Consider the following 27,091-nt stretch of genomic DNA (forward strand, 5'->3'; position numbering starts at 1 on the left):
AAGTGGGTGTCCCGACCCCGGGGCTGGCAGGGCCAGCCCCTCTGCGGCTCCCTCCCCGCCTTGCCCCTGGGGTTTCCTCCTCGGCCTGCCTCCAAACTGCCTTCTGTAAAAGGGCCCATCATGTAGGCGCAGGGCCCCCTCGACGACCTCGTGGGTACCTCGTGACCCTACTTTCACACAAGGACTCTTCTGAGGCCCCGGGCGGGTTGAACCCCAACCTGTGACTTTAGAAGTTCAGCCGCTGACACCGTGTCGGGTACCGTGAGGCCGGGTGTGGCCTCCTACCCCATTCACAGTCCCGGCAGCCGTGGAGACCTTGGGGGGGCCGCCCCGGGTGGGAGCTGCTCGGAATCACGAGGAGTCCAAGGATCCCAATAACCAGACAGGACACAGGACTCCTGGTCTGAGCAAACCAGTCGCGAGGGGTGAGCTCCCCCCTGGGACCCCCAGCCCCCACTCCCCTCCACGCCCTCCACCAATCCCCGGGCACCACCAGAGGCTCCCCAGCACATGGCGTGAGTCTCGGGGAGTCCCTTGTACATGCCGCCGGGAGCGTGTTGCGGGGAGACAGTGGCTTCCCAGAGTGGGGCTGGCCCGCGGGCCGGGGCACACCCCAGATGGAAACGGGGTGGTTTCTCCCATGGCCACTCTCCCCCGATAATTCTGTGCATTCCAGTGCCCACGGCTGTCCTAGCAGGGACCGTTCCCTCCCAGTTCTGAGCCCCAAAGTCCGTGGTCAGTACCGCAGGGCTGTGACCCCTGGAAGCTGCCGTGTCCCTTGGCTTGGACCGTGTCCCCCTGATCCTTGCCTCTGTCCTCATACGAGCTTGTCTGTGTAAAACTGCCCTCTGCCTCTCTCTTTTCAAATTGGGGTAAAACACACACAACAAAATTGACCGTTTTAACATTTTTTGCCTCCTTCTAATGAGGACACTTGGGACAGCGCTTAGGGAGAAGCCTCTCCTCATCCTAAAATCCTTCCTTTGGTCCCACTCTCAAAGTCTCTGCCATCTGAGGCCACATTCACACGAATTAGGACAGGGGCATCCTTGGAGGACTATCATTCAGCCGACCTGGCGGGGGGTGGTCCTGGCTGGCTGTCTTCCTGGGGCAGCTCCCACAGCCCACCCGTGTGCCCCGTTCCCGCCCAGCAGGTCCAGAGGAATGTGGCGGGGCTGGCTTGTGGGGGCTGCCGCTGCGGTCGGGGCACTGCCTGGCCATGGGGCCACATCTCCCCTCACGGGCATTAGAACCCCTGCCAGGCTCAGCTGGAGTTCTTGGCCGCAGTCCCCTCCAGAAGGAGACACAGGGCTGGGGGCCTTCTCCCTGCTCCCAGGCCCTAGTTAATTGCTCTGGAAGGGCCTAGAACGAAGGACAAACCGGCTGGAGAGGCAGAGCAAGATGGAGCAGACATGGAGACACAGAGACAGAGGGAGACAGTCAGCTGCTGGTTAGCTGCAGGGGAGGAGGCAGCCGGCTCACCTCCCAGAAGGGACTCCCACCTCTAGAAAAGACAAAGGCGCAGTGGGGGTTGGCCGGGGCCTTGCCAGGCTTGGGGGTGTGGGTCTCCTGCCCGGCACCCAGCTGTGGAGAGGAGAGGTGGGCACCTCGGCCTCTGTCGTCGCGTACTCCCCTGCGCACCTGCCCCAGGCCCAGCCCTGCCCAGCACAGACACCTCCTCCCCGCCCCTTGCTGCCCCAGGGGAGCCGCGTTCCCTGCCTGCAGGTGGCCTCCTTCCTGGGCTCCAGCGAGGCTCAAGGTCACAAAGGACGCAGGCCCCCCCCAGCCCGAGCCCTGGGAGCCGGGAGCCGTTGTTCCCACAGGCCGGGGGAGGCCCAGTGGGAGGGAGCCTCTCTTTCTCCGCTGAGAAACCGATTTTCCACGTCAGTGTAGGACCCGCTCCAGAAAACACCCCAGCAAAAGGACGCGCCACGTTATTCCGACTCCATCCAACTTCCGTGGGCCAAGGGTCCCACCGGACAAGGGCAGGAACCACCCTGCAGGCCCAGGGTGCCCTCCACAGCCCCACGCCACAAGCTCCCTTAGTACCCAGACAAGGGGGCAGGTGCCGGGTCCCTGGCTTCGGAGCACCTCCCGCCTTTACCCTGTGATAGCCGTGTCAGCGTCCTGGGGTGCGGCAACCTGGGGCCCTAAGACAACAGGGACTCATCTTCTGCCCGTCCCGAGGCCAGCGGTTCTTCTGGAAGCTCCAGGTTAGGGTCCTTCTTGCCTCTCCCGGCTCCCGGGGCCCTGCTCCTGGCTTGAGGCCATGTCCCCGCAACCTCTGCCCTTGTCCCCTCTTCTCTAGGGACATTGGCCACGGGGCTCGGCACCCACCCTAACCTAGAATCATCTCACCTTGAGAGTTTTACCTTGATCATAGCTGCAAAGGCCCTATTTCCAAAAAAGATCGTGTGCACAGGCTCTGCGTAAGCATGCGTTCTGGGGCCAGGGCGGGGAGCCTCGCTGCAAGCACTGTTAGGGGTCTGGGTCTGGGGTACTCTATGCAGCCCACCCCTCCCAAAGCTCCCCTAATCAGCCTTGGAACCCTGGACAGGGCCCCTCGCTGCGCGCACGCCCAGCCTGGAGGGGACACAAGAGGCTGTGAAGTCAAAGCAGAGCTTAACCCTACGAAGGGAAGGGCCACTTGCCACCTGCCGTTTCTCTCGTAGCATTAACTCCTCCGCCAAGCCTGCAACTTCGTATGCTGAAGGCCCAGCCCCCAGTGGGATGGTGTTGGGAGGCGTCCCTGGGGGTGATTAGGGTTCGCTAAGGGGCAGGGGCGCTCCCTCCGTCTCTCCACCACGTGAAGACACGAGAAGGTGGCTGTAAACCGGGAAGAGGCCGTCAGCCCGACCCACCGTGCGGGCTCCGTGCCCTTGGACCTCCCGTTGCCAGAGCTCTGAGACGTCAGCATCTCTTGCTTCAGCTGTCTGGTCGAGGCCGTTTTGTCGCGCAGCCAGAGCTGACTGCAGCACGGCCCGAGCCCTGCCGCCTCCCTGCTCTGTTCCGGACGCTTGCACGGTGCGACGGTCCCCCCACGACATGGCCGCAGTGGTAAACGGCCATCACGGGGACCCCAATAGGTGCTACCGGGAGCTACAGTTTGAAACCAAAACCAATCATGGTTCTGGAGCCCCTGGAGGATGCTGGTGCCCCTCATAGGGGGTCCATGCCGCGCTTCACACTAATTTGGGAGGAAGCGAACTCTGAGTCACGCACATGTGTCTCCCAATGTGGGCTTAGAGCTGGCACAGCCCAGCGCCAGGAGGGGGAGCACGGCTCCCGGGGGACACCCAAGTCCCCATCTTGGGGACTCCGAGATAACTCCAGGGCATGAGCAGGGGGGCCAGGACAGCCGGCACACGGATTGAGGCCCACTACTCCCCCAGCGCCCAGAAGACAGCGGCGTGCCCAGTCCACAAACACACACACAGGGCCCAGAGCCCGGCTGACCCGTCTCGGCACACGTGGGCCTGTGCCCTTCCCCGTCCTGTCCTTCCCTGGTATCCCTTTACTCTCTGTCTGCCTGCTGCTCACTTTCTCAGGCTGGGGGACCCCAGTCCCCACAACCCCCACCTGGAGAAAGGCACGACCTGCCCCCAGGAGCCTGGACTCCACAGGGGTCACCGCCTTCTCTCTACCTTTTTCCTCCCCCTCCCCACCACTCAGGCCCTTGTTCCCTGTGGGGGACCCCAGGTGACACGGGGAATGGAATCAGACAGCCCCGGCCCACTCACAGTGCCGTGGGGAAGGCACAGCCATGAGCCTTGGACCGGGAAGGTGAGTGGAAAAAATCAGCAATTTTACTCCCCAACACTAGCTCTTCCTTGGTTGGATCGCGCAGCCGTGCCGCAGTGAGCCCCAGACGGACGCGTCCCTGGAGCAGCCTCACGGCATCCAGCATCAGCTCCCGGGGCCACACGCCAGCGCCCGGGCCATGCCGCGACAGCGCGAAGCCAGACGCTGCCCAGACTGTGCGTGAGGCAGCGGGCCTTGGGGCTCAGGTGGGATAGAGGTGCGGCGGCAGCTGGGGGCACAGGGATTTTGGGTCAGAGCCGGGGAGCGGGGGAGGAAGACTGGGAGTCCGTCAGAGAGGCCGGTGGGCAGCAGGCAGGAGCCCGGGGGCAGGAACAGCCGCTCCCGGGGGTGACGGGCTCTGCAGGGGTGGCTGCGCTGGTTGAACAGAGTGTCTGGGGGGAGCTGAGGGGTTTGGCTTTAGCCCCATGTTTTTTCTGCCCCGGGCCCACCCAGTCCTACTGCGCAGGTCCCGAAGGTGGCAAGAATCCTCCAGCCCTGCCTGGGTCCCACCAGCCGGGGCCCTGGCCGTTTCCCCGGCCTGTGTGTCCTCCAAGTCTATGTGTTTGCAATGAACCCAGGCCGCCAGCTGGGGCAGGGCAGGGAGCAGGTGCTGGGGCAGAGCGGGGTTCCCACCTTGTCCTGCCCTCATTATGGAGCCACGAACCCAGCCCTGCCCATGAGTCACGACACGGAAGAGGCGGCAGGCCCCAGGAGGTCTGAGCCCGGCAGCCCCACACAGGAAGGACCCGGCGCGAAGCAGTGAGCTCCTCTGGCACCAAGCCAGCTGCCTCTTCAGCCTGGCCGGCATGGGCCGGGGCACGTCCATGGTCCCTGGTCCCCCTCTACTGTGACAGGGCGCTCTGTGTTCGTCATCGGCAGGGAACCCCCACGTGCAAAACTCGGGCTAGCCTGCTGTCCCCACGGTCTCCCTCACGGCCCCCAATCTTCCCCGGACCCCCTCCAGAGTAGGGATCCCCGGTGGTGCTTGCCCTCCGGGGCTCTGGGGAGGGCCCTGGGTCCTGTGCCGGTGAGCAGGGACAGTGTCCCGCTCTGAAGCCTGTGCATCTGCTGGAGCCCCGGGGAGAGAAACAGAGGGGGGAAGAGAAAGAAGGGAAGGGCCCTGGGGCGGTTCTGACCCGGCCACACTGAGATCCGCCTGCGCTGGCGGCCTCTCCCGTGGGGCCCAGCGATGTCCACTTACTAACAGTTACAGCTGAGTGGCTCTGAGGGCAGCTGTTCCCGATCCCCCTGCTGCGGGGGCCTGAGCCTCTTCTGCTCAGCGCAGGGGAAGGGGCGCGCCTCCCGCAGGGACCCCAGCCCTGCCTGCTCCTCTCCGCACCCAAAACCTGGGTTTGAGGGTCCCCAGTGGACCGAGAGCTGGGGAGTCCTTGCCCCGGGAGCCCCGACTGTCAATCACCCTGCGGCAGGGCGGGCAGGGGTCTGTGCTCGAGCCCCCGCACCCCACCCCAGGCTCCAGCAGCGCAGGACTGTCTTCCCACTTCCCAGTTTGTTGTGTGAAATAATATTTGGCACTGCTCGACTCCAGAGAAGCAAGCCCGGCTCCCTCCTCTGTTTTCAGAGGAGCAGAGACCAACAGCCCAGTGGGGTCCCCTGGGGTTCTGGCCTCTTCGTCCTTCCTGCAGCAGCCTGGTGCCCCCCCCAATCCCCAGGGCCCCCGAGGGCACTGATCCCTGGATGCTTCTCAGGTTCCCTCGGCCCTCCACTCAGATGCCTGGGGGAGAGGGGAGGGCGCCGATGCTGACCCGGCCTCCAGCTGCGCCCCCCCACCCCGCAGGCTGAGTTCTGGCCCGGCAGGCAGCCGTGGAAAGCAGTTGGTCAGGGACACGCAGGCCAGGAGGTGGCCACATGCCAGGCCCGTTGCCTTCACCTGTGGCTCTCCCCACCCCAGCCCTTCCCATAGTTCTTCTCGTGGGGGACAAGGCAGTCGTGTCCCCGCGTCCCCCTGTACCTCAGGGGACAGAGCCCAGCTGCATCTCCCTGAGCCTGGGGGTGGGCAGGGCGGAAAGCCTCCCATCTGTGTTCCAGGACAGGAGGCAGAGAAACACTTATGATGACAAAACTCCCCCTCCATGTCGCTGTCTCATCACAGTGCTGTTTGCGGGGTGACTGGGGCTGTCATCACCCCTTCCTGTGGCCCCCAGCTGTGAAGCACTCAGATCCCTAGGTCTATCCCCCAGGACGCTAGTGCCACGTGCTCAGGTGTCCAAGTGCACGGGAGGGTCAGCTGCAGACCTGTTGGGGGCGGGTAGGGAGCAGGAGGTGGAGCGGGGAGTCCCGAGCCCCAGGCCTTGCCTGGCCCAGGGGCACTTCTGCAGAGTCCTGCTCTCCTGGACCTCAAGACCTGGCCCTGCAGGCAGTGGTGAAGGTTACCCCGAGACCTCAGCTGCTCCCTGGAAGTTTTGTGAGTTCTGGCTCTGCCCCCCTCCCCCTCCCGGCTCTTCCCCATCCCCCCAGGAGAGGCCGAAGCAGCCTCCTTGACCCACGTGGGCTGAGTCCCTCCCTCCCTCCAAGGCCACAGCGTGTGAGGCTGCAGTGACTCACTGCTGGTGGCTTTATTTCTCCGGAGAGCAGGAAGCCCACAGCCCTTCCTGCCCACTCGCAGCCTGCCAAGAGTCAGGGCAGCAAATCACAGCTCACCCCACAGAGTCTGCCCTGGGGCCTGGGGGCTGCAGGTGGAGGGCTGGGGGGACGGAAGGGGCTCCAGGATAATGCTGGGTGGGGTCTGCCAGAGCCCCCAGCCTCATGGTGCTGGGGGACAGCCTGCAGCCCCAGAACCCCAGGCCAGGCCCCTGTCCCCGGAAACACCCTGACCAGGTTTCCATACATGCAGAAGGGGACCTGCCGGGCCGGGCGGAAGCCTGCCTCCATCCTCCACCTTGGGAATCGGTGATGGGGGAGGGGACATAGGCACGGAGGATGAGAAACGGACAGAAGTAGCAACTCTAGGGGCCCATGTCACAGGCATCCAGGAAGTGGCCTCCAGCAGCCCGGCTTCCCCGGCTCCTCCTCCCTGAGCTAGGACTGTCAGCTCTGACCCAGGCTGGGCCTCCCTGCTTGTGAGTCCCGATGGACAGGGGTCTCAGCTGATCTCAGCCACCCCCACCTCCAAACACAACCCTGGCCCCAATAAGACCTAGGAGCACAGCCTGTCAGCATGAGGGGTTCACGAGAGGGACAAGGCCACAGCTGAACCAAAAAGCTTGAAAAAAAAAAAGCTCTTCTCGCTGTGCTCCTGGCACAGTGGCTGGCAGGGGGCAGCAGAAAGGTCCCTCCAGGTCCCCACCGTGCCCATTCCTCAGTGCCCCCCACCCCAGCTGTCTGCTCCTGGAACCCTGGGCAGCCAACACCGCACCTCCCCGGCTCTCCTCCAGTCCCCAAGCAAGCAGGGGTAGCATCACCTGGAACCCGGCAGGAGAGGTGCAAACCAGTGGCCCCCTCCCCACCCAGGAGCCCCGTGGACCCTCCAAGGGCCAGCCACACCCACCAAGGCCCTGTGCCTCCTCTCTGGGGCATGCAGGGAGAAGACCTCTGCCATCCTCTCCTGAAAGCAGAGGGATGTGTGGCTTCAATTATGCCAGCCGCAGACACTGGCATTTACCGACGCAGCCAGAGGCCCCCGGCCTTCTCCGGGTGACAGACGCCATTCCTGCCCACGTTGGAAAAATCTCTGGGGCTGCTGTTCTCAAGACTTAACGGAGTCCAGGGAAGCAGGTACCGAGGGGCTGGCGCTGCCCTAGGAAGATGCTCAGAATGCAGGTCCAGCTCTGTGTTCCAGGGGGGCAGGGGCGCCCTGGCCACAGGCAGAGTTCTCCTGACCCCTCTGTCTCCCCAGAGAGGGATGGGAAACTTTCCTGTGGGTGCTCTGGGTGGGCTTGTCATTACGATATGCAGTCCCACAAGGGGAACCAGGGAGCGGGGAGCCTGGCTACTGAACTCTCGACCTTGACGGTGAGTGGGCAGGTGGGGTCTGCTCGGCTCTCCTCCCGATGGGAACGCAAGCAGACGTGCTGGGGTCTGGTGGGACGTTCTGCTTCCGGCGGTGGGCACAGCGGTCTTAAAATCCCTTTCCACACGCTTTGGCAGCTCCTCACTGTCCTTACACACTGACCTTGTTCACAAATCTGACTTTTCCCAGGTCAGCTTCAGCCAACGATCATCCCAGGGACTCAGTCCGCGTCCGACCCTTTCAATGCGTGTGCTAGGTGCTGACGTCAACCGCTGCACCGCAGGGGGACACTGGGCCTCACCCAGCTGCTCCCGAGCTGGGCAGGGAGGGACCTGCAGGTGCCCCGGGGCCATGGAGGGCGGCTTGGGTACACACAGCAAGGAGAGCCAGCTCCTTCCCCAGCCCTGCAGGCTCCTCCGCTGAGTCCCTGTGCTTGCAGTGAAGGCGGGTGGAAAGGCGCCTCCCTTGAGGCTGACGGAGCTTAAGTGCCGGGTGTTTACCCAAGACAGCTATTTGGGGAAAAGGCAGAGAAAAGCAACATTTCTTCCCGCTTCCTGCCAGCTCTCCTGGTGTATGAATTATTCCCGAGAGCTGGTTCTGCGGGTCTCTTACCGAAAGACTCATGTTGGTTTTCTCCAGCCAGGAGAATTGGAGGTGAGGGGCCGTGGTCACCCTCCCTAAGGGACCACGGCAGGAGCCTGAAAGAAGCTCCCTCAGACAAGAATAAACGGCCGGCCGCAGCCAGAGTCTGGAGGACATCGCCTTCAGCCAGACTCCCGGGCTCCACCGCGGCTTGCTTCTGGCCTTGTCCCCCAAGTCAGCCGGTCGTGGAGTGGGGCAGGGGGCAGGCACCCGCCTTGGGGAGGCCAGGCCGGGGGCGGTCTTTGGGAGGACTCCCCGCACAGAGCTCCCCGTCCCATCCCCCGGGCCCCCTGCAGGAAGGTGCGCGCCCCCTCGCCCAGCCCCCCTCGGAAACTTCCCCCGCGGAAGCCCGGGAAACCCGGGAAAGTTGCAGGGCAGCGGGCGGCGCGCCGGCCTTCAGCACCGCGGACAGCTCCGAGCGCGCGGCGACCCCCGCCCTACCTGTCGTCGTTCTGGAAGGACGGGTCTCCCAGCAGCAGGTCCCGGAAGCGGTACCGCGGCGGCAAGGGCAGCACCTCCGTGTCCAGGTCGCTCATCTTGAAGCTGCCGGTGTCCGGGCGCTCGCCGTCCCCGCCGCCCGGCTGCCTGCGGGCACACGCCAGCGCCCCCTCAGCCCGCGCCCGTGCCGCGCCCGCGCCCCCCCCGCCCCCCCCCCCGGGCTCCGCCTCCCGCAGACCCCCGCCCGCCCGCGGGGTCATCAGCGCCATCCGCGGTCTGTACCCCCACCCCACCCCCATCTCCCACACACGTCCCCCCGTGGGGTCAGCAGGAGAGCGGCCCCTGCCCACATCCCCCCAAGTACCCCCTCCACTCGGAGCCGGGTCAGCTTCACGCAGCCCCAACCTGCCCACCTGACCCCACCCCCGGCCCCCTGCAGGCCCCTGCCTGCTGGGTCAGTCATGCACAACTCCCCCCCCTCCCTGGACCCACCACCCCTCCCCTCTGCATCCCCTTCCCCTGTGCGTCCCCCTCCCCTTCCAAAGACCCCTGCCTGGTCAGCCCACAGCAGCTCTCACCCCACCTGCACCCCCAGTCCCCCTCCCTCCCCAGCCCTGCCTTCTGCAGGCCCGTCACCCACACCGGCCAGCTTCCCCCCACCCCACAACTCCACCCTACCCACCAGGCCTGTGGCCACTGGAATGCACAGCACCTGCCAGGGGCTCACTCCAAAGCACACAGGGAGAGGTTTGTCAAGTCCAGTTCAGGGCCACGAAGCCCGCCCAGCAGCCCCCTCCACAATCCTTGCTGCTAAGGCTGTCTGCTCCGTTTTCCTCCAGGTCCAGAACACCCGTCTTTGACCCGGAGTCCTCCTCCCAAACCCTCAGGCTCCTGGGGAGGGGGAGTGCCTGACCAGAAGACTTAAGAGAGGACCTTGTTCTCGGCCTCCCTGGGGCCAAGGGGCTTGTCTCAGATCAGAGCCTAGGAGTGGGGTGTCACTTGGGGAGGGCTGAACTGCCCTTGGTGGTGTCCACAGGATTCAGAGACCACAGAGCCCCCTGCCCCCATCACCTGAGTGGAAGAGACCTGACCATGCTGGCACAGGGGGTTTGGGGCCAGACTAGGTAAGCCAAGGGGGTCCCTGGAGTTGCAAGCATCTTTCGGGGCTCCTGACCCTTTCCCATCCGCCCCCATCACCACATCAGAGTGAGTTTTGGCTAGTTACCCGTAAAAGAAGTGTGGACAGATACCAGCGCAGCCACCCCCATGCTCCTGGCCTTCTGGGGCAGCAGCTCCCAAGGCTCATGCGCCCTCTCTGCTCACCAGGCGAGAGGGTTACTAGCCACCCCTTGAGCCCATAACCTCAGAACAGCTTGGTGGCTCCTGACCCAGCAGGACAGCTGCACATCTCTTAACGGGATGCCTCTGTGGCACAGAAGTGCAAACAGGGACCCAGGCTCCCAACCTCAACCAGTACCCTGGACTCCCGGTCCTCTGGCATCAGTGGACCTTCCAGGGCAGTCCAGCCCCAGGTCACCCCTTGGTGTTGCTTCCCAGACGGCCCATGGTGGGATGTTTGGGAGAAAGCAGGACTCCTTCCCTTGCAGCCTCTACCTGCGGGGCTCACCTCCCCAGGCTCCTGTAAGAGCCAAATCCCGAGGAGGGCCACACTACAGCTGTGGTTCTTTAGAGTCGGGGGGCCCTGGGCTGGGCCTCCTGGGCCCCTTCTAATCTGCTCCAGGGAGAGCAGAAGGAGCTGGGGACGGTACCCTCACTTTAGCAACCCTGTTCCCGAGTATAAAGCAGGGCTGGCAGGAGGGCAGCGGGAGGACGCAGGAGCTGGACTTGGCCTCCAGGAGGGCACAGGAGTCTGCTGACCACACTCTGTTCCCTGAGCTGGAAAATTGAGGGCAGGCTGTGCCCAGAGGCTGGGAGCGGCTGCGGGGTTGGGGGGCACTCACCTGGAGCAAGAGATCCTCTCAGGCAGGCGGGCGGCCGCCTAGAAGCCCTCCTCTCCTTCCTCAAACCCAGAAGGCCAGGCCCACTCCCTGAGCCCCCAGCAAGGGCTCGTCCCACGCTCCCTGTGCCCTGAACACGCAACAGGGGCGTCTCGACACCCCCACCCCACAGGTCTCAGAGCTGCTCGCCTCGGAGCACTCCCAGGCCAAAGCTGCAAGTGGCAGGCGCGGGCCTGACACGCCCGCGCGGTTTTCCCATGTTACAAGGTCAGCCCCGAGGATCTGGCAACGTTTGAAAAACAACATTTTCCTAATTGCATCAGTGTGGCTGTGTGTTTTTCCTTAGTCACACGCTGGCTGGGCTGTGGGGAGGTGCGGGCAGGCAGGAGGGCAGAGCCTGGGGGCTGTAATTTCTGTTTGGCCCCTCTCTTGCTGAAAGCCTCCTTCAGTGGCAGAACCCCGAGAGACTGCCAGGTCCCCGGGCAGGGCTGCCCCGGATTCCTTCCCAGAGTTGAGCTGCTTTGGGCCCTCCACCTCTCCTAACCTCAAGGTCCAGACCTGCAGGGTCCGTGGAAGAGTTCAGAGGGGGGACTCCGCTGCGTGGGGGTGGAGGTGGGGGCAGGAAGCGCACCAGGAGCCGGCAGGCCTGGCTTCCCACTCCTGGGGTGGGTAAGGGTGTGTTGCCTTCATCCCCGATGGTGCAGCTGGGACACAGGACACTGGAGTTAGTACATGGGCACCCCACAGGCCTCCTGGCACCCTGCCTTATTCCCCCAGCAGAGCTGAAAGCCCAGGACTGTTTGTTGTGCTAGCGGAGGGCTGGGGCCCCCGGGGTCTCCTGGAAAGTGGCCCATGGCTGAGCCACGCTCCCTGAGGCACTGGAGTCCGGTAGAGACCCCTCCCCAAGCCCCAAGGCACGTGTCCCCGAGAGCTTGTGGGCACCCGGGAGGCATGCTGTTGCATCCATGCCGTGGCTGAGGTGGTCTGGGTGAGGCAGGGACAGGACCCTGGCTTGGCTGCCCAGACACATTGTCCACTGCCCCCTTCCTGCTCCCTTGTCCCCGCCTGACCTGAGGAGCCTGGGGGGGAGAAGCCTGGGAAGTCCGCAACCGTGCCCGTTGTCTTTACATCTCCTGTGACGTGGCCGTACCGAAGGACCACTGATTTCTACGAGCACCGTGTGCTCTGGCGGCCCAAGGAAGGCTCCCATCTCCCCACCCCTCACATGCCCTCAGGACAAGCCTGGGGGCCCCCTCTGTGGGACCTGCCAACCCTGGAGCCAGGGCAGAGTGGGGGGCGTCCCTGCTCCTCCTGGAGACTCTCAGGGCCCGTGGGCACCAAGCATGAGGCCCAGGCAGCAGCAGAGGGGTCGGAGGGCTCGAGCGAGGCTCAGGCTTGTCCATTCAGTTCATGCTGGGCAGCCCCAGTGGAGTCACCACCCCTCTCTGAGCCGCAGCTTCCTCATCTATAAGTGAGTGTGCCTCCATCCTCCCAGGCTGGTTGTGAAGGGGTAACAGGGAGGTGAGTGTGACACATACGGCGTAACCCTGGCACAGGACGGCTTCGTCTGCATCAGTGTCTAATTCCAGGCTGACTGGGCAGCGTCTGGCCAAGTTCCCATGGATAAAGGTTCCGACCCCAAGCGTCAGGTTCCTGGGGTGGCCAACACCCCATCCTGCCATTTCCAGGTCAGCTGGAGGCCTCTCTGGGAAGCTGGGATTTGTGACGCTGACCCCAGGCAGAGAGGCCGGGGACGGGAAAGGACATGTACATCCTGACACACAGCGAGTTCCATGCGTGCGCTTTCCTGCTCCCCAAACCCGCAACCCTGCGGGAGGAGAGCCTTGGAGGCCCGGCGGGGTAGTGGCTAGGAGTCCCGGAAACAAAGAGCACAGAGCTAGGACTCACAGCACCTCTCCTCTGAGGTGAGGACCCATGGGCTCATGGATCCCAAGGACCTGAAACACAAGAACAGGCCACGGGGGAGAGAAGCCAGGCTGGCCTGATGCTGGAGCCTCCTGCTACCAGCAGATGTGCTTGCTGCCTTTGGGTGGTGAGGGGAAGCCCCGAGAGCCAGGAAGTCCTGCTTCTCTGTCCTGCTTGCATCGGCCCCTTTGGTGCGCAAGGAGTCAGTCAGCAGGACCTCAGGAAGGAAGATAAATGGTCAAAGACCTGTTCCTCCCACCAAAGGCACCAGGACCTAACGGTCTTACGCTCTGTTTCTGCCCCCTCAGTCAGACGGCCCCATAGCCCAGAAGGCAATGGAACCTTCTCTGCTCCTCCATCGGGGCTGGCCCCAACCTGTCGCTAAAGTCACACTCGCACAGAACCGACGTTGGCATCAGCCCATCTCCCTTAAGACTCACTGTACAAACAGCCTGAATCGACTGTTCACGATGGGATCCAGGAGTCATTAATGACCAAAACCAAATGCAGTTTACCTAAAAAAAAAAACGTGCAACGTACTTTGTTATGCCGAGAAATTCAAGGACGCAGTCCATCTGGGTCACATTGGCAGGTACCAAAAAAATGTGTTAAGATCCAAAACCCACTGATACGTTCCACAGAGGAAGACACACCCCCAACTTAATAACAATAAAAGGAACCTTCCAGCGATTGAGGCCGACGTGGTGCCTGTGGCCTGGGATGCCAGTCGGCCTGGTATGACCGGAGACCCGGCCGGCCCAGGAGATAAAGACAAGAGCAAGAAGAACAAACGCTGAAAAGAAACGCACGCGTCTTCTGGCGTGTGGCCAGCACACCCAGAACCCCCGAGAGAATCAACTCAGGAGCTATTCGTACAAACGGGAGCATCTCGTCGCCGGGCCCCACCTGAGCACATCCCACAAGCCGGGAGCAGGAGCAAGAACACGGCGGCGAGCATCTCGGGCAGACCCCGCTTGTGGCGGCCGCACGGACCCCCGGGTCCGAGGGGACCCCAGGGGAGACCCCCCCGGCACGCGGACGCCGGCTGGAAGCCGTCGCTAGCAGGACGAGGAGGTCATGCTCCCGACAGGTCCACAGCGCGTTCCCCGGACAAAGCAGCCACTCGCTCCCATCAACACATGTGGTCAATCTCTCAAAATGTAACAAACTGTTTCCGAAATTCAGACTGAAATATAAACTATAAACGTGCAACCCAGGCCAAGACCAGCCTCACGGCTGCTGGCACAAGCAGCAGCCACGGGAGCTCTGGGGTTTGGCACAAGGACACGTGGCAGGGAGCCAGGGTCATGCGGGGGTGGTGGGCGTGGTGGCCCTCCCCCCCCACCAACCGCGGTGACGGGACATGGGGACGTGGGCTTGGCGGGGTAGGCGCTGGAACGCAGGTACACGGGCTGGGGCGAACACGAGACCCCACCTTGCGGCCGCCCACGGAGGAGACTGGAACAGGATGCCGGGGAAAGCTATCTGGCGTGGAGGAGGCCTCTAACATGTGACGACCACAGAACGTCGAGAAACGGAGCAGAGGGCAGATCTCCAGGGACAGCCGCCGCCGGCAGCAGCAATCCCACCGGGTCCCCTGCGGGACCGCCTGCAGGTCGCAGAGGAAAGGCACACGGCACAGACGGCGAAGGACGGGTGCGTGGCAGGTCAACGAACACACCCAAAGTGGTCAGCGTTCACTGGAGAAGCTTTCCGCCCCTCTGGCGTTCGGGGACACAGAGCCCAGCACGGGCACATGCTGGTGGCCGCGTGTGGTCCAAGAACGTCCAGCACGGGGAGGGCGTGGGGCGGGCTCCCGTGCCCATGCCTGCCATGGGGACGCGAGTGGAGCCGCTGGGAGCCACGCCCCGGCTATGAGGGAACAGCGGGGCTGTCCCGCCTGCAGACGTGGCCCTCACAGGGACTCACACTGAAGACAGCCAACTCCAGTCCCAAAGAACCTCCACAGGAGGGCGTTTCCTCTGGGCACCCAGCTTGTGGGCACAGACTGTCCCCACTGTGCGGTGACCTTGGTTTAGGGGCAGCAGCAGGTGGAAAGACCACGTCCCACCCACAATGCCACACGAGGAGCCCGTGTCTCATGAGCTTGTTGCTGGAGGCCAGGAGGCCAGGACCGGCCCTGCCCCCGGTGTCCCCAGGCTGGAGCACCCGTCCCCTGGCCCTTGTCCTGGGCCCGCCTCTGGGCAGGCCTCTGGGGAGAAGTGCCCTGCTCCTCATGGCGGGCGTGGGGCATCCTGGGAAAACACTCCCCCCCCCCCCCCAGGGCCGTTGTAGGGGTCCGGATTGCTGACCGTGCTAATAATGGACTGTCCCAGGGCCCACAGTGAGTGGCAGTTTCTCTAAGGGACACAGTGCCTCTCCTATGACGTGTTCCTCTGTGGTTCAAACTCAGTTCAACATTCCCAAGGAGTCTGGAGAGCCACGCCCATCAGAGGCACTTGGGATGGGGAACGTGTGCACGCGGACGTGTGCACAGATGCATGTAAGCACACGTGGGTGACGACGCCCGTGTGCATGGGTACGTGTGTGAGCGCGACCCCACGCGCCCCTGCTTGGCATCCAGGAGAGCCCTGAAGTCACTGCAGCGTTGTTGGGGCGGGGGGCAGCGGAGAGCCGGGCACGGTGCCCGGGGAAGCGGACAGCCACGGAGGGCTAAGTGCTTCCTCTGCTGATAATTAAAAAGCCAGAGCCTTTCAAGCTCCTCAGCAGCAGGCCGGCAGGCGTCTCTGGGGAGCATCTGCCCTCTCTCCACAGGGGACGGGGCTCTGACTCCTTGCCTTGAACGGCTGGCTCCCCACTGCCTCCCCCCAGTGTCGAGTTCCAAAGGGAGAGCTTGGAACATGTCATTGAGCTGAATTCAAACTGGAGTCACTCAAACGGACCCTTCCCAGTAGCTTTCTCCATGCACAGAGCTAATCCGGAGGGCAGGCAGGAAGGACCTGGTGTGCTGGGGATACTGAGCCCGACATCCACCCAGAAGCCACGGGGATCTGCAGTCTCCAGCCCGCTCACCCAGCTGGGCTCGGGCCCACCTCTTAAGAAAGCCCCCCGTTGCACACGCCAACAAGGACATGTCATGTCCTTGTCCGTGGTCCCTCAGGGACGGGTGGTGGGTCCATGTCCAGATAGCCAGGCCCAGCACTCCCCCACTGGGTGCCCACGACCCTTAGCTGGTCCTGCCCGAGAGCCACGTCCCATCCGCTGGCCAAAGGTGCCCGAGGACCTGTCCCTCCAGTCCCCCTGATGGGGGCCCTTAGGAACCCATCGGGACAGCCAGCCCGAGGTGGGAATGTGAACTCGCCTCTGTCATGGCCGGGCATGGGGGCTCCCCCAGAGCATGGCTACCCCATCTGTCCCCGCCAGGCCCTTGCTCAGCCCACAGAGCTGGCCACGGGGCGTGCCCCCGAAGGCTGCCCTGTCCTGCAGAGGTGTCCTCACGAAACAGAAGCCCAGTGGGGCTGTCACTCTGTCCACGCATGACACCTCACTCCTGGCAGGTCCTCGGCTCTTTGAGTCTCGTGCACTTGGCGTCCAAGAGAACCCAGTGCTGGGTGGCTCCCCTGTCCTCTGACACCTGCCAGCGCCTCCAGAGTCACGTTCCCACCAAAACCCTCAGGGTTCCCACAAGGACTCCACACCAGGCTGTCAGCCTCTCCTGGGCCCCAGACCCCTGCCGGCCTGGCGCTGTCATGGTTACTGCAGGTACAAACCCCGAGCTCTGGTCACGGTCCCCACGGGGGCAGTCGGAGAGGTGGCTGTCACTTGGCTGGGGGATAGACAGGTTGGTCAACTTCCCCAAGCCTTGTCACACCACACCCGTGTCCCACAGGGTCAGGGAGGACCTTTTGGGGCCTCCCGGTCCCCCAGGTCCTCAAGTGCTGGCCCCAAGACCACAGGAGCCCGTCTCCCCGCACCGCCCAGCGCAGCGGTCAGGGGCGCCCCCGAAGAGGCTGAGCTCCACCTGCTCTCCTGCCCGCTTCCCGCCCTGACCACTTGTGAGAAACAGGAGCTTGTGCTCTGTCCCCATGCAGTGTCCCTAGCGGCTTGGCAGGGGCAGAGCTGACAAGGATGCTCGCCCCTATGCCTGAGCCACAGTGTGGGCAGCGGACACCACGGCCTCCATGCTGCTTGGGACCCAGCATGGCCCCTTCCTGCAGCTGCCCAGCAACCCAGAGCTGAGTCCTAAGGTTCTGGGTCCCCTCCGCTAGCAAGGACATGGCCTTCTTTTCAGGAAACCAGCACCAGCTGAGGTCCCCAGCAAACAGCCTCTGGCTCGGTCGCTGTCAGTGTGTCAGGCAATATCACGAGCCAGCAAGAGCCATTGCCTAGGGTGGCTGGCGTGTCCGGAGGCCTCCAGACCTCCCTGCCCCCCATGGGACAGCCCAGAGCAACAACATGGCGGACTGTCCACTACGCCCCCCAAGGAAGGTCTGGACGGCGTCACAGACTTCTCTGGAGCGGCTCTCAAGGGACTCAGTCCAGGCAGCCGGCCCGGCCCCGCCTCCATCCCCCACAAACATTTTAAGCTCACCAGCGTCTACTGTGAGCCTCACCTCCTGGGCAAGGCCCCTGGCTCCGCGGGGGAAGACCTCGGGGAAGGTGCGGAGCAGGACCCACCACAGGCACGGCCCGAAGAGCTCATGAGCCGACTTGACCGCCTGCGGCGTCCGGGGCAGCTCCTGAGCCAACACCCATCTCGAGGTGTCCCCAGACTCCCCCACCCCCCCTGCAGCAGCAGGCAGGGCCCCGCGCCACATTCCAGGGGCCCCACTCTCCTACTGCAGTGCACGTGTGTGACACGCGCACACACGCCCAGGCACGCACACACCCGCCCATTAGGCCCCTTCACGCATAAGGCTCCGTACACACTCAGGGAGACATGCCCGGGGCACAACTCCGGGGCTTGTCTGGAGAGAAGGCAGGCAGCCCTCCGAAGAGCCTGCAAACCCCCGCTTCCTCCGGCAGCCCGAGCAGAACCCTCGGAGAAGGATTCACACTGAGTCGCTAACCGTCCGTGGGGAGAGGAAGTCACAGTCACAGAGCCGACCTCGGCCACGCTGCGGGTTACTCAGACGCAGACAGGCGGACCAGCTGGCGGGCGCATGGACTGGCACACTTAGTGGCCGCGGGACAGCTGCGCGTGAGGACACAGGTCACGCCCTCTGACAGAAGCACAGCCCCCAGCGGCCACCCCCACCTCAGTCTCCTCACTCACCGCTGTCTTTCCGAGCTGCTGCTGCAGACTTCCCTGGCTAAGGCAGACCCAAGTCCCCTCCAGCCCCCTAGGCAAGGAGGCCACCCTCGCGTGGCCCGAGCTGGACTGGACCTCAGGTCCTGGGAACCTTCCCCTCAGGCCTAGACCACTTCCTGCTGCCCTGGAGGGACTGCTCCCTAATATGGGCCTGGAGGGCCGGCCGAGACCTCTGGCCAGGCACGTCCCTGGCAGGACGCCAGCCCTGGATCTCTGCGCCCTCTGCCATCATGGCCCACAGGAGGACACGGCAGCCCCAGTGGGGAGGGGTAGGGCTGAGGGGAATTGGCAGTTCTGGGAAAGGCCACAGGGCTCGGACCAGAAGGCTAGCACTGGCCAGCTCCGGAGCAGGACTGGCCTCCCCAGGCCTCTGTCCCTTCCATAACAAGCGTCACCTGCAGGACAATGACCTCTGTCCTCGGGGGAGGAAGAGAATAAAAAGGGCAGTGCCCGTTGATCTGATGGGCGGCTCGAGCCTGGGAGCCTGGGACCCCACCTCCCAGGGCTAGACCCAGGGTCCAGGCACCAAGGTAAAGATTCCTGCAGCCCAGCGAGCTGAGAGCCCTCCCCAGGACCTCTCGTGCTTGACCTCAGAGCCTAGAGGCCGGCCCCCAGCAGCAGCAGGCAGGGGTACCCGCAACCTCCCCCCCGGCCCAGAACCATAGCGCCATTACCGGTACCATGCAGCCCCTCTCAAGACAGAGCCTCACCCAAGGTCTGGAGAGCGCGCCAAGCCAGGCCCCTGGACTTCAGAGCTGACCCTGCTGTGAAGCCTGGGGCAGGAACCTCCCCAACCCAGGCCCCCAATGCACCCAAGAAAGGTCTTCCTCCTCCCAGCTAAAGCCCGCGTCCCCAACCCCGCAGCCCTGTCCTTGCTGCTCCCACTCCAGTCCGGCCTCACCTTCGTTGGGTGGGGGTGGGGGGTGGTCCTTACCCAGGCCAACTTCTCCTGTGGCCTCTCCATCTAGCCTGACCTTCTCCTGGGGGTCCTCACCGTCTCCCTTATCCCATTCAGCCTGACCTTCCACCCGGCACGACCTTCCCTGGCTGGGGACAAAAACCCCAGCAGGTCTGCTGGGGCTCTGCCTTCCCCGGGGCTCCCTGAAGCGCTGTGCCCTCTGGGCCAGTCACCTGGTAGCACAGGACACGTGGCATCCTGGGACACTGCGTGCGGAAGGAGGGCCGACGGTCACTGGCTCCCAAGCCACCTAAAAGCTATATCAGGAACTACTCTCACATTGCTGAGCAAATTGAGACCCAGAAGAGAAAGGACAAGCCGAAACATCAAACAATCAAAAGCCAGGATTCCTGCCTTTGATGTAAGAGCGCACCTCCCTCCCGCACCCCAGTCTGGGTCCTTCCTGGAAGGACGGCCCTTGGCCCCCCACTTCCTTGCGGAGTACGCTTCTGCCATGGCCCACTTGGGGGCCGCAAAGCCACGTCTCCCACCCCCCCCACCCCGCAGGTGCCGCTGCAGGCCTGTACCCCAAGGGCCCTTCTTCCAGGTTGGGTGGAGGGAGGCTGGGAGACCAGCGTGGCTCCAGCTCCCCAGCCTGCGAGGGCCGCACCTCCCTGCGCCTGGGAGATGCTGAAGCCCCACAACTAAAGATGGCTGTGCCAGGACCACCTGCGCTCGGAGAGCGCAGACACATAGACGCCATCCGCGGCACCTGCGGGTTGTTGGGGTGAGTGCCCCTTTGCCGTGGCCGGTTCCTGCTTGAGTGCTCCTGTCCCCCCACCCCGGTAGGCGGGGGAGGGCGCTCGCGGGCGCGGGCCTGGAGATGCACCTGGGATGTGGGGCTCTGGGACGGGTGTGGGGAGGGTTTCGGGTGTAAGGGTCCTGGGAGGGGGCGCAGGCGGGGACTGGGGTCCCTCCACCAGGGGACAGGCGCGTCAGCGGTACCTGCGGGCGCATCTGCCGTCGTCGAACACGAAGGGCCGGTTGGTGTGGCCCGTGCCGCGCGCTCCCCGCCGCGCCCCGCTGGACGAGCCCCCCGGGACGCGCGACCCGTCGGGGAGAGGCATGCGCGGCGGCAGCGGCTGGGATCCGGAGCGGAGGGAAAAGCTGCTTCGCCTTGGCCGGAGCACCGCACTTTTCTCCCTCCGAGCAGAAGAAAGCCTGTTCCGGGGTGGAGGTCGGGCGCCAGGCGGGGCGTGTCCCCTGCCGGCGGCGCTACGACCGGTCGCGCGGGCGCATCCACACCCGGGGACCCGCCCCCTCTACCGATGGGCTCGGAACCCTCGCCGCGCTTTAACGCTGTAAACCCCCAAGGACGCACGGGGCTCCTCGCTCCTGGGGGGAGGGGGCTCTGTCCTCCCAGTGACGCCGCAAGCGTCCCTGGAGGCGCAGCAAGAGGAGCGGACAGAGCCTGGCGCTCGGGCACAGGACGCCCAGGCACCTGCGGGGCTTGGGCTCTGAGCAGCGATCCCCGGGGCAGTGAGCTGAGGGGGTGGCGCTGGGCAGGCTGAGGGCACCGGTGCGGCCAGAGGCAGGGTGGGGAGGCAGGCCGGCCAGCCCTGGGCACTGGGGCGACCGAGGGAGGGAAGATGCCGTCCAGAGCTGCGGCTGGGCACGGTCGGCGAGACCCCTGCCCCCCCCCCCCCCCCCCGCCCCACTTCACCGAGGAAGAGCGCCTGGGAAGGGGACATGTTTCGGGGGACAGGCACAGGCGCACTGCAGACTTGCCGGCCTCCGGGGCCGGTGGGTGTCCTCCAGCCCTCCCCGGCCGACCCGATCGCACGGATCTCCGACGGCAGTTCTCAGACCAGCTGTCCGCTCTCCTCTGGGACCCCCCCAGCGGGTTTCCTGGCTGCAGAACCTTCCAGAAACTCTCAGCTCCTCCTCCTCTCCCCACACCTGTGGCTGCCCAGCCTCAGGCAACATCGACGGCTCCGTGGGGGGCGTGCTCCCTGCCACCTACATGCAGGGGCTCGCCCCGTCCAGAAGGCCACTCTACCCTCCTGCCCTCCTTCCCCGGGCAGGGGTAGCCTTCGCCTGCGTCCGCCTCCCTAGCCAGGCTCCCTGCGGGCAGGCCCGGCCTCGCAGGTGGCTGAGCCCAGCTGAGCGGGGGTGGGAGCGGCCCGACCCCCGACCCCCCGGGAGAGGGCAGAGGAGCACCCAGGCCGGTGGACTCCAGCCGCAGACCACGCGCGCTCACCCCTGCCACGCAGCTTCTGCGGGAGGGCCGGGGCGGGTGGGGCGGGGCCGCACGTGAGGCAGGAGCCACGTGAGTGGGCGGAGCCGGTCTGACGCATGCGTGGTGCGGGCGCGGCGTCCCTGGCGCGTGCTTGCGTCCGTGCGGCTGCGCTCATGGCGTCCTGCGGCCCGGAGGCTGCGCTTGGGGGGTGCAGGTGAGGAAGGGGGGGGCGCTGGAGGGGTCAGGCGGAAGGCCTCTGCTCAGGGGTGCGGGGCTGGGGACCCGAGCTGCAGGTCCCCATCCGGCGGGACGGCCCGGGGCAGGGCACCCTGTGCAGGCCTCGTGGGGGGGTGGCGGGCCAAGGGGGTCCCTGCCCAGCAGCAGCCCCCACCGCGCCCGGCGGCCCCCAGAGAAGACCGTGAAGGCCCCTGGGTCCCGGTAGGCTTTTCTGGGGTTCACGGAGCTCCACGCTCTTGCCTGTCCTGGGCAGTGGCTCGTCCCCATCCAGCGTCCCGGGCTGCAGCGAGGACTGCGGTCAGGCCGCCTGCCTGGTCAGGGCGCCCCGCGAGCGCCCCGGCTCCGGCTCCAGCCTTGGCCTCCCGAGGAACGTGCTCAGCGAGAGGGAGCGCAGGTGGGTGGAGGACGGTCCTGGGCTTGCGGGGGCCTTGGGGTGGGGGCGGCCGTGGACATCAGACTGGTGACGTGGGTGTGGGCAGTGGACCAGGGATGTGGGGGCCGTGCAGTCAGCGGGCAGTTAGCATGCGGCAAGGAAACCCAAGGGAGGGGCTTCCCAGGGCCCACCCGGGCAGCCCCCTCTCTGACCCCAGTCCTGGGCAGCTCAAGGGTGTGCCTCTGGGGTCTCTAGTAGGGGTGGTCCAGGCACGGGCTGGCCAGAGCTGGTACAAAGATCTGGGTAGCCTGTGGCCCACAACCTTGAGGGGTTACCTTGAGGGGTCACCTTGTTCCGAGAGCCACCCAGGGGTGAGCCCGGGGTCCCTCTGAGGGGAGAGCCCGTGGCCGTGGTCAAGGCCGGGTGGGCTGCTGGCCAAGGCCGGGTGGGCTGCTGGACATATGGCTTGTCTGGAAGCAGGAAGAGGATCTCGGTGAGCTGCGAGCGCCTGCGGGCCCTGCTGCCCCGTTTTGACGGCCGGCGGGAGGACATGGCCTCGGTGCTGGAGATGTCCGTGCAGTTCCTTCGGCTCGCTGGCACCCTGCTTCCCAGCCAGGAGCCGCACACTGTGAGTGGCGTTCGGCCCGGGGCCACACTGCGCAGAGGAGCTGCCGGAGGACATCTCGCCCCCGGGGGGCAGCCAGGGTGGCTGTGATGACGGTGGGGCGGTGTTCTCTGTTTGTGCCGGTGCCAGCTGTCCGTGCACCGTCTCCCCCGGCGAGGTGGGAGCCCCCGGGAACAAGCTTGTCCCCGCTTCAGTCCCTGACGTCTCCTCGTCCACCGTTCTGCTCTTCCGGGCCATGGTCTGCGCTCAGGCTGAGCCTCTCAGATCCCCGCAGGGCAGCCTGTGACGACCCATGGCCTGTGTTTCCTGCGTGTGTGTGTGTGTGTGTGTGTGTGTGTGTTGCTTGGCTGTTGTCATTTACAAGTCTTGTTTCCATTGTAGGTTCTGGGTCCGTCCAGGGAGGCGTGGAGCGAGTGGCAGACGGACGTTCTGCCGCAGGCCCTGTTGCGTGCGGGCGCAGCAGGGTCCCCAGACCGTGGCGCAGGAGCCTCCGGCCTGACTGTGTTAGTGTCCTCTGGGGGCTGGGGGGCCCATGGGGGCAGCAGATGCAGACCGTTCAGGATCTCCCTCTGTCTTCTGTCACCTAGGCCATCAGCTCCTGTGAGCTGTGGGACCGCAGGCACAGGTGAGGACGAAGCCCCGCCGGGGGCGGCCGAGGTGGTGGAGCGGCCGCCAGTCCTCCCTGGTAAGCGAGAGTGGGTCGCAGTGTGGATGGGTTTGGTGTCCTCGCCAGGGGACAGGCCTGGGCTGCAGGATGGCTTCTGAGCCCCGGGCATGACGGGGTCCTTTTCTCAACGAAGTTGGGCACCTACCGTGGTTTCATCATGGCACACCCACGTGTCAGGGTGAACCTCGGGGACCCCACGCTGCTCGCAGCTGCGACAAACAGGTTCACGGACGCCACCGAGAGCCGGGGTGCGGCCGAGGTGCCCAGCTTCTCGGCTGCGGGCTTTCCTTCATCCACCCTGTTGTTCTCTTTTTTTGGGGAACAGCGTCCACGCTCTTGCTCCCTGAGGACAGGCCCCCGCTCCTCGAGCCTCTGGGGGCCCCTGGGTCCCGTCCTCGTGCCTGCTACTGGCCACTGCTGTGCCCGGCTCTCTCGAGCAGCCCCCACACAGCCTGGGCTTCTTGGCGCCCTCATGATCCTGTGTTCTGGAGCCGTGTGAGTCACAGGCTGCACGGGGAGGGCATCTGTCCTCTGTTACTGTGCAACCGCGCACGCAGGGCATTTCCGATGACTGCGTCTGGCTTGTGCTGGACCCCGCAGCCCGGCCGTCTGTCACTCCTTGGGTGTGAAAGACCGCGGGGGGTTTAGGCCCCATGCACTTGACTGCCTTGGGAGCCAAGGCTGTGCTTTCTGATTGCTGGAATGTGCCCATGGAGTGGGGGAGGGGACCGCCTGTCACAGGGGCTGGCGGCCGAGCTGGGGCCTCGGGGGAACTCTGGGAGCCGAGGGCAGGCGTGAGGGTGCAGAGGTCACGCGGCAGGGAGCAAGACCCGAGGGTGGAGGCTGGGGTAGGGACTGTGGGCAGCTGGGGCAGGGTTCCGGATCTGAGCTCTAAGGCTGAGCTGAGGCCAAGCCGGCGTCTCCTCTGAGCAGCTTCCCTGACCCCAGTTGCCCAGCACCGCGGCCTCAGGTGTCTATCTCTGGGTCATTTGTCTGCCTCCTGCTTCTGAGCTCTCCTGTCACTGTGCCGGGGACTGTGGACGCAGGCTGAGGGCTTGCGGGGAGGCCACCCTATACCTCCCTTCTGTCGTAGAGCCCTACAGCCTGCTGTCCCAGCCCCCAGGCCCAAGTGCTCCCGAGGCCCTGAGGCCGCCCCCGCTCTGGCCTCCCGGCGCGTGGCAGCCGCCTTCCCCGCTGGTGAGTGCAGAGGCTCAGAGCTCCCTGGGCCGGGCGGGGCACCCGGCGGACGGGGCCGACCCTGTCGGGACGCTGGACACCAGGTGGGTGCCCCGGTGGGTCTTCACAGCAGCCGGTACTCTGCCCGCCCCCGCCCCGGGGACGTCTGTCCCCCCCCCCCCCCGCCCCCCTTGCTCTCTGTGCCTGGGCCGCAGCTGGCTTACCCGGGCCCATTTAAGCCAGACGCCGCAGTGTGGCTTTCTGACGCGTGTCCAAAAACGTTGTCGTGTTTCTAGCCGGTCTGTGTTTTGGCTGATAGTAAACGAGTTTGTGTTTTGCGAGCGTGCACCAGCTGGAGCGTGGGAAGGGAGTGCGGCAGAGGCTGGAGGGAAACCAGCAGAAGCGGGTGGCGGGAGGGGCCGTCTGTCCTCAGTTTGGTCTGGTGGGGAGGGAGGGGCACCCTGTTCAACCTGAGCCTGAAGCCACCTTTGAGCTCCTGCACTTTGGTCTTGAGCTTTAAGGAGTTGGGCTCAGCTGGGATCACTCACGATGGTGTCTTCTGATCCCACGCAGGCCCGTGTTGGGATGTGACGCGGAAGACGGGGTGTCCTGCTTGCTGAACACTGGTCCCGACTGGTGGCTGGGTGAGTGAGGGTGTGCCTCAGGGTCTCAGCCAGTCTGGGTGAGGGGCGGGGCCGGTGGCTGGGATGCACCGGGAGGTATGAGTGGGCTCACCTTGCTGTGTGCTACCGAGGTTCTGCTGTCTGTGTCTGGGCCTGTTTTCTCTGTGCTGCTGGTCGTCGAGGTCCCAGGGGTGGGGAGCACGAGGTGGCGCATGCACGTGGAGCGCCTGTGTGAGCGTGGCGTATGGGGCCAGCGGTGGGTCTCCCGCCGCTCGGGGTCTGTGTGTTCCCTCCCCCTAAGCATCCTTGCGAGGGCATCAGGACGGGAGAGCAGGACATCTGTGAGATGCCATGTGGGACATGGTTTCCCGTGAGAGCATGGCTGTGCTCTCACGGGTCCTTGTAGGTCTCGAGCACGGCCAGCAGGAGTGGATTCGTCTACCTGTCGCGGCACTCGGGAGTCGAGGGCTTCCAAGCCGGGCAGGACAGAGAGGGTGGTCTCTTCTGCACCTTGGTCTCGCCGTGTCGGCCGCGGTACCCAGACTGATACGTCCGCTCTGCTTCCAGGGTCCGTTGAGGGCAGAGGTGCCCGTGCCCCTTCTTGGAGCGCGGTCCGGAGCAGCCTGCTGGACGGGGCCGAGCCGGGCTTTCCAGCGGACCCCGAGCCCGGCCTCCACGAGCTCCCGGATGGCCCCCTGGAGCCATGGGGCTCGGAGGTGGGCTGCCCCAGCCTGGCCCTGGCCCTGCGGGAGGAGGTGGACAGTATCTTCCCCGACTTCTTCCCCTGCTAGGCCCGTGTCGCACGTGTCCATGTCGGGTGCCTTGTGGCTTATTTTGGGCTCGGGAGGCAGCTGTGCTGAGCTGTGGCCAGGCTGGCGGGCCACGGCCGGGGGAGGCTGAGGATTAAAGGCGGCGATCCTGTGGAAAGCGGGACTTGGGAGCATCTGTGTAATCAGCGCCATTCATTCGTTCACTGGGCAGATGGCTCGGCTTCCGCGGGGAGCTCAGGCTCCTGCCCGGGGCTTTGTTTCGGCGCCGTTCATGGCCCTGCAGAATCCATGAATAGCCCTGCAGCCTGGGGAGGGCTCCGGGGCTGACTTCTGTGTTCCCGGCCGGCTCCCTGGAGCGGCAGGCATGCGACCCCACCTCTCATGCCCTGGGATTGGTCCGAGTGGCCCTCACGGCCCAGGGGTCTGTTGGGGGAGGCCCTGGTGCTCTTGTCCACAGCCAGAGCCCCGAGGGAAGGACTGGTCTCCCTGTGTTTGAGGTTGGGGGGGGGTCCTCTGCACCCTTCTCTCAAGGTGTGGGTGTGCCTGGGACAGAGGCCACCTGGTGTCAGCATCTGGACCCTTCTCCTGGCGGGCACAGCTCCAGCCGCAGCGGCTCTGGACCACTGGGGGCTGGGGAAGGCCTGGGTTACTGGGAGGAGCATCCCCAGCCCCTGCGGTCAGGTGCGGTGGACCCTGCCCTGCCTCTCACCCCTTTCCGTCCAGCAGAGGCGGGTGTGTGTCCCTGACCCAGGCTGGCCAGGGCCTCACTGTTCTGCTCCTGCTCGCACCTTTCTGGAGATGCCCCAGCCCCCCGTGACCCTCCAGCCCAGCGAGTGCTCCGGGGGCCAGAGGGCTCCCTGTTCTCCAGGAGAGTAGGTTCTCCGACTGTGAGTCCTGCGCCCCCGGCCTGGGCTGCCTGCCCCGCACCTGCGTGCGTTTCCTGTCCTGCAGCCGGAAAGTTCCATTCATTCTGTGAGTCACCGTGCGGAGCGGCTGGCGTGGGATGGAAGCTCCGGCAGAGCGGGCCCGCGGTGGGGCTGGAGGAGAGCCAGGCAGTGGCGCGGGGGTGGGGGGCGCTGGTGCGGGAGGCCAGGTGCCCGTGGGGGGCTGCTGTCGCCCCCAGACCCCAGTCCTCAGGAGCCCCGTGCTCTTGTGTGTGCTCGTGGGCGTTGCTGCTGGTGTGCACATGCGTGTTCACGTGTGTTCCTCGAGTGCACACCTGTGCCTCTCTTTGGGGGGGAGCACGACGCTGCAGGTGTCCCAGCATCAGGCCAGCACCCTGAACCCAGCTGTGGAGGACCCTGCTGTGCCAGGCTGCCGTGTCGGGGCTGAGGCAGGTGCAGGCCCTGCCCCCCTAAGTTTCCGGCTCCCTGAGCCCATGGGGGACCTGGGGAAGTATTGTTGAGCCCTGATCCCCGGGAGCTGGTCTGTCTCTGCTGGGGTTCGCCCCAGGGCTCCCTGGAAATCGCAGCTGATTTT

At 65.2% G+C, this 27,091-nt stretch overlaps 2 protein-coding genes across 4 annotated transcripts in view; one reads left to right on the forward strand and one right to left on the reverse strand.

Annotated features, from left to right (window-relative positions):
- The window catches only part of KCNT1 (potassium sodium-activated channel subfamily T member 1), a 62,048-nt gene extending 42,004 nt beyond the window's left edge, over positions 1–20,044 (reverse strand). The window contains exons 1-2 of one of the 3 annotated variants that reach the window (XM_059142260.1): positions 19,908–20,044; positions 8,852–8,995 (exon numbers count right to left, since the gene is read on the reverse strand). In XM_059142260.1, coding sequence (XP_058998243.1) covers positions 8,852–8,995; positions 19,908–20,029 — 266 coding nt within the window. In that variant the 5' untranslated portion in view covers positions 20,030–20,044. Of the gene's footprint in view, positions 1–8,851; positions 8,996–19,907 lie in introns of those variants that run through there. The other 2 variants (XM_059142258.1, XM_059142257.1) reach the window with 2 other exon arrangements.
- Positions 20,045–21,274: 1,230 nt separating this feature from the next.
- On the forward strand, positions 21,275–25,759 carry SOHLH1 (spermatogenesis and oogenesis specific basic helix-loop-helix 1). The gene is made up of 8 exons (XM_059142614.1): positions 21,275–21,355; positions 21,632–21,772; positions 22,232–22,379; positions 22,758–22,879; positions 22,964–23,061; positions 24,137–24,323; positions 24,793–24,863; positions 25,410–25,759. Exons 1-8 carry the CDS (start codon positions 21,315–21,317, stop codon positions 25,631–25,633), a joined length of 1,032 nt encoding a protein of 343 aa, XP_058998597.1. The 5' UTR covers positions 21,275–21,314; the 3' UTR covers positions 25,634–25,759.
- Positions 25,760–27,091: the final 1,332 nt, after the last annotated feature.

The sequence above is a fragment of the Mustela lutreola genome, chromosome 12 (assembly GCF_030435805.1).
Source record: "Mustela lutreola isolate mMusLut2 chromosome 12, mMusLut2.pri, whole genome shotgun sequence".
NCBI classification, from domain to species: Eukaryota; Metazoa; Chordata; class Mammalia; order Carnivora; family Mustelidae; genus Mustela; species Mustela lutreola.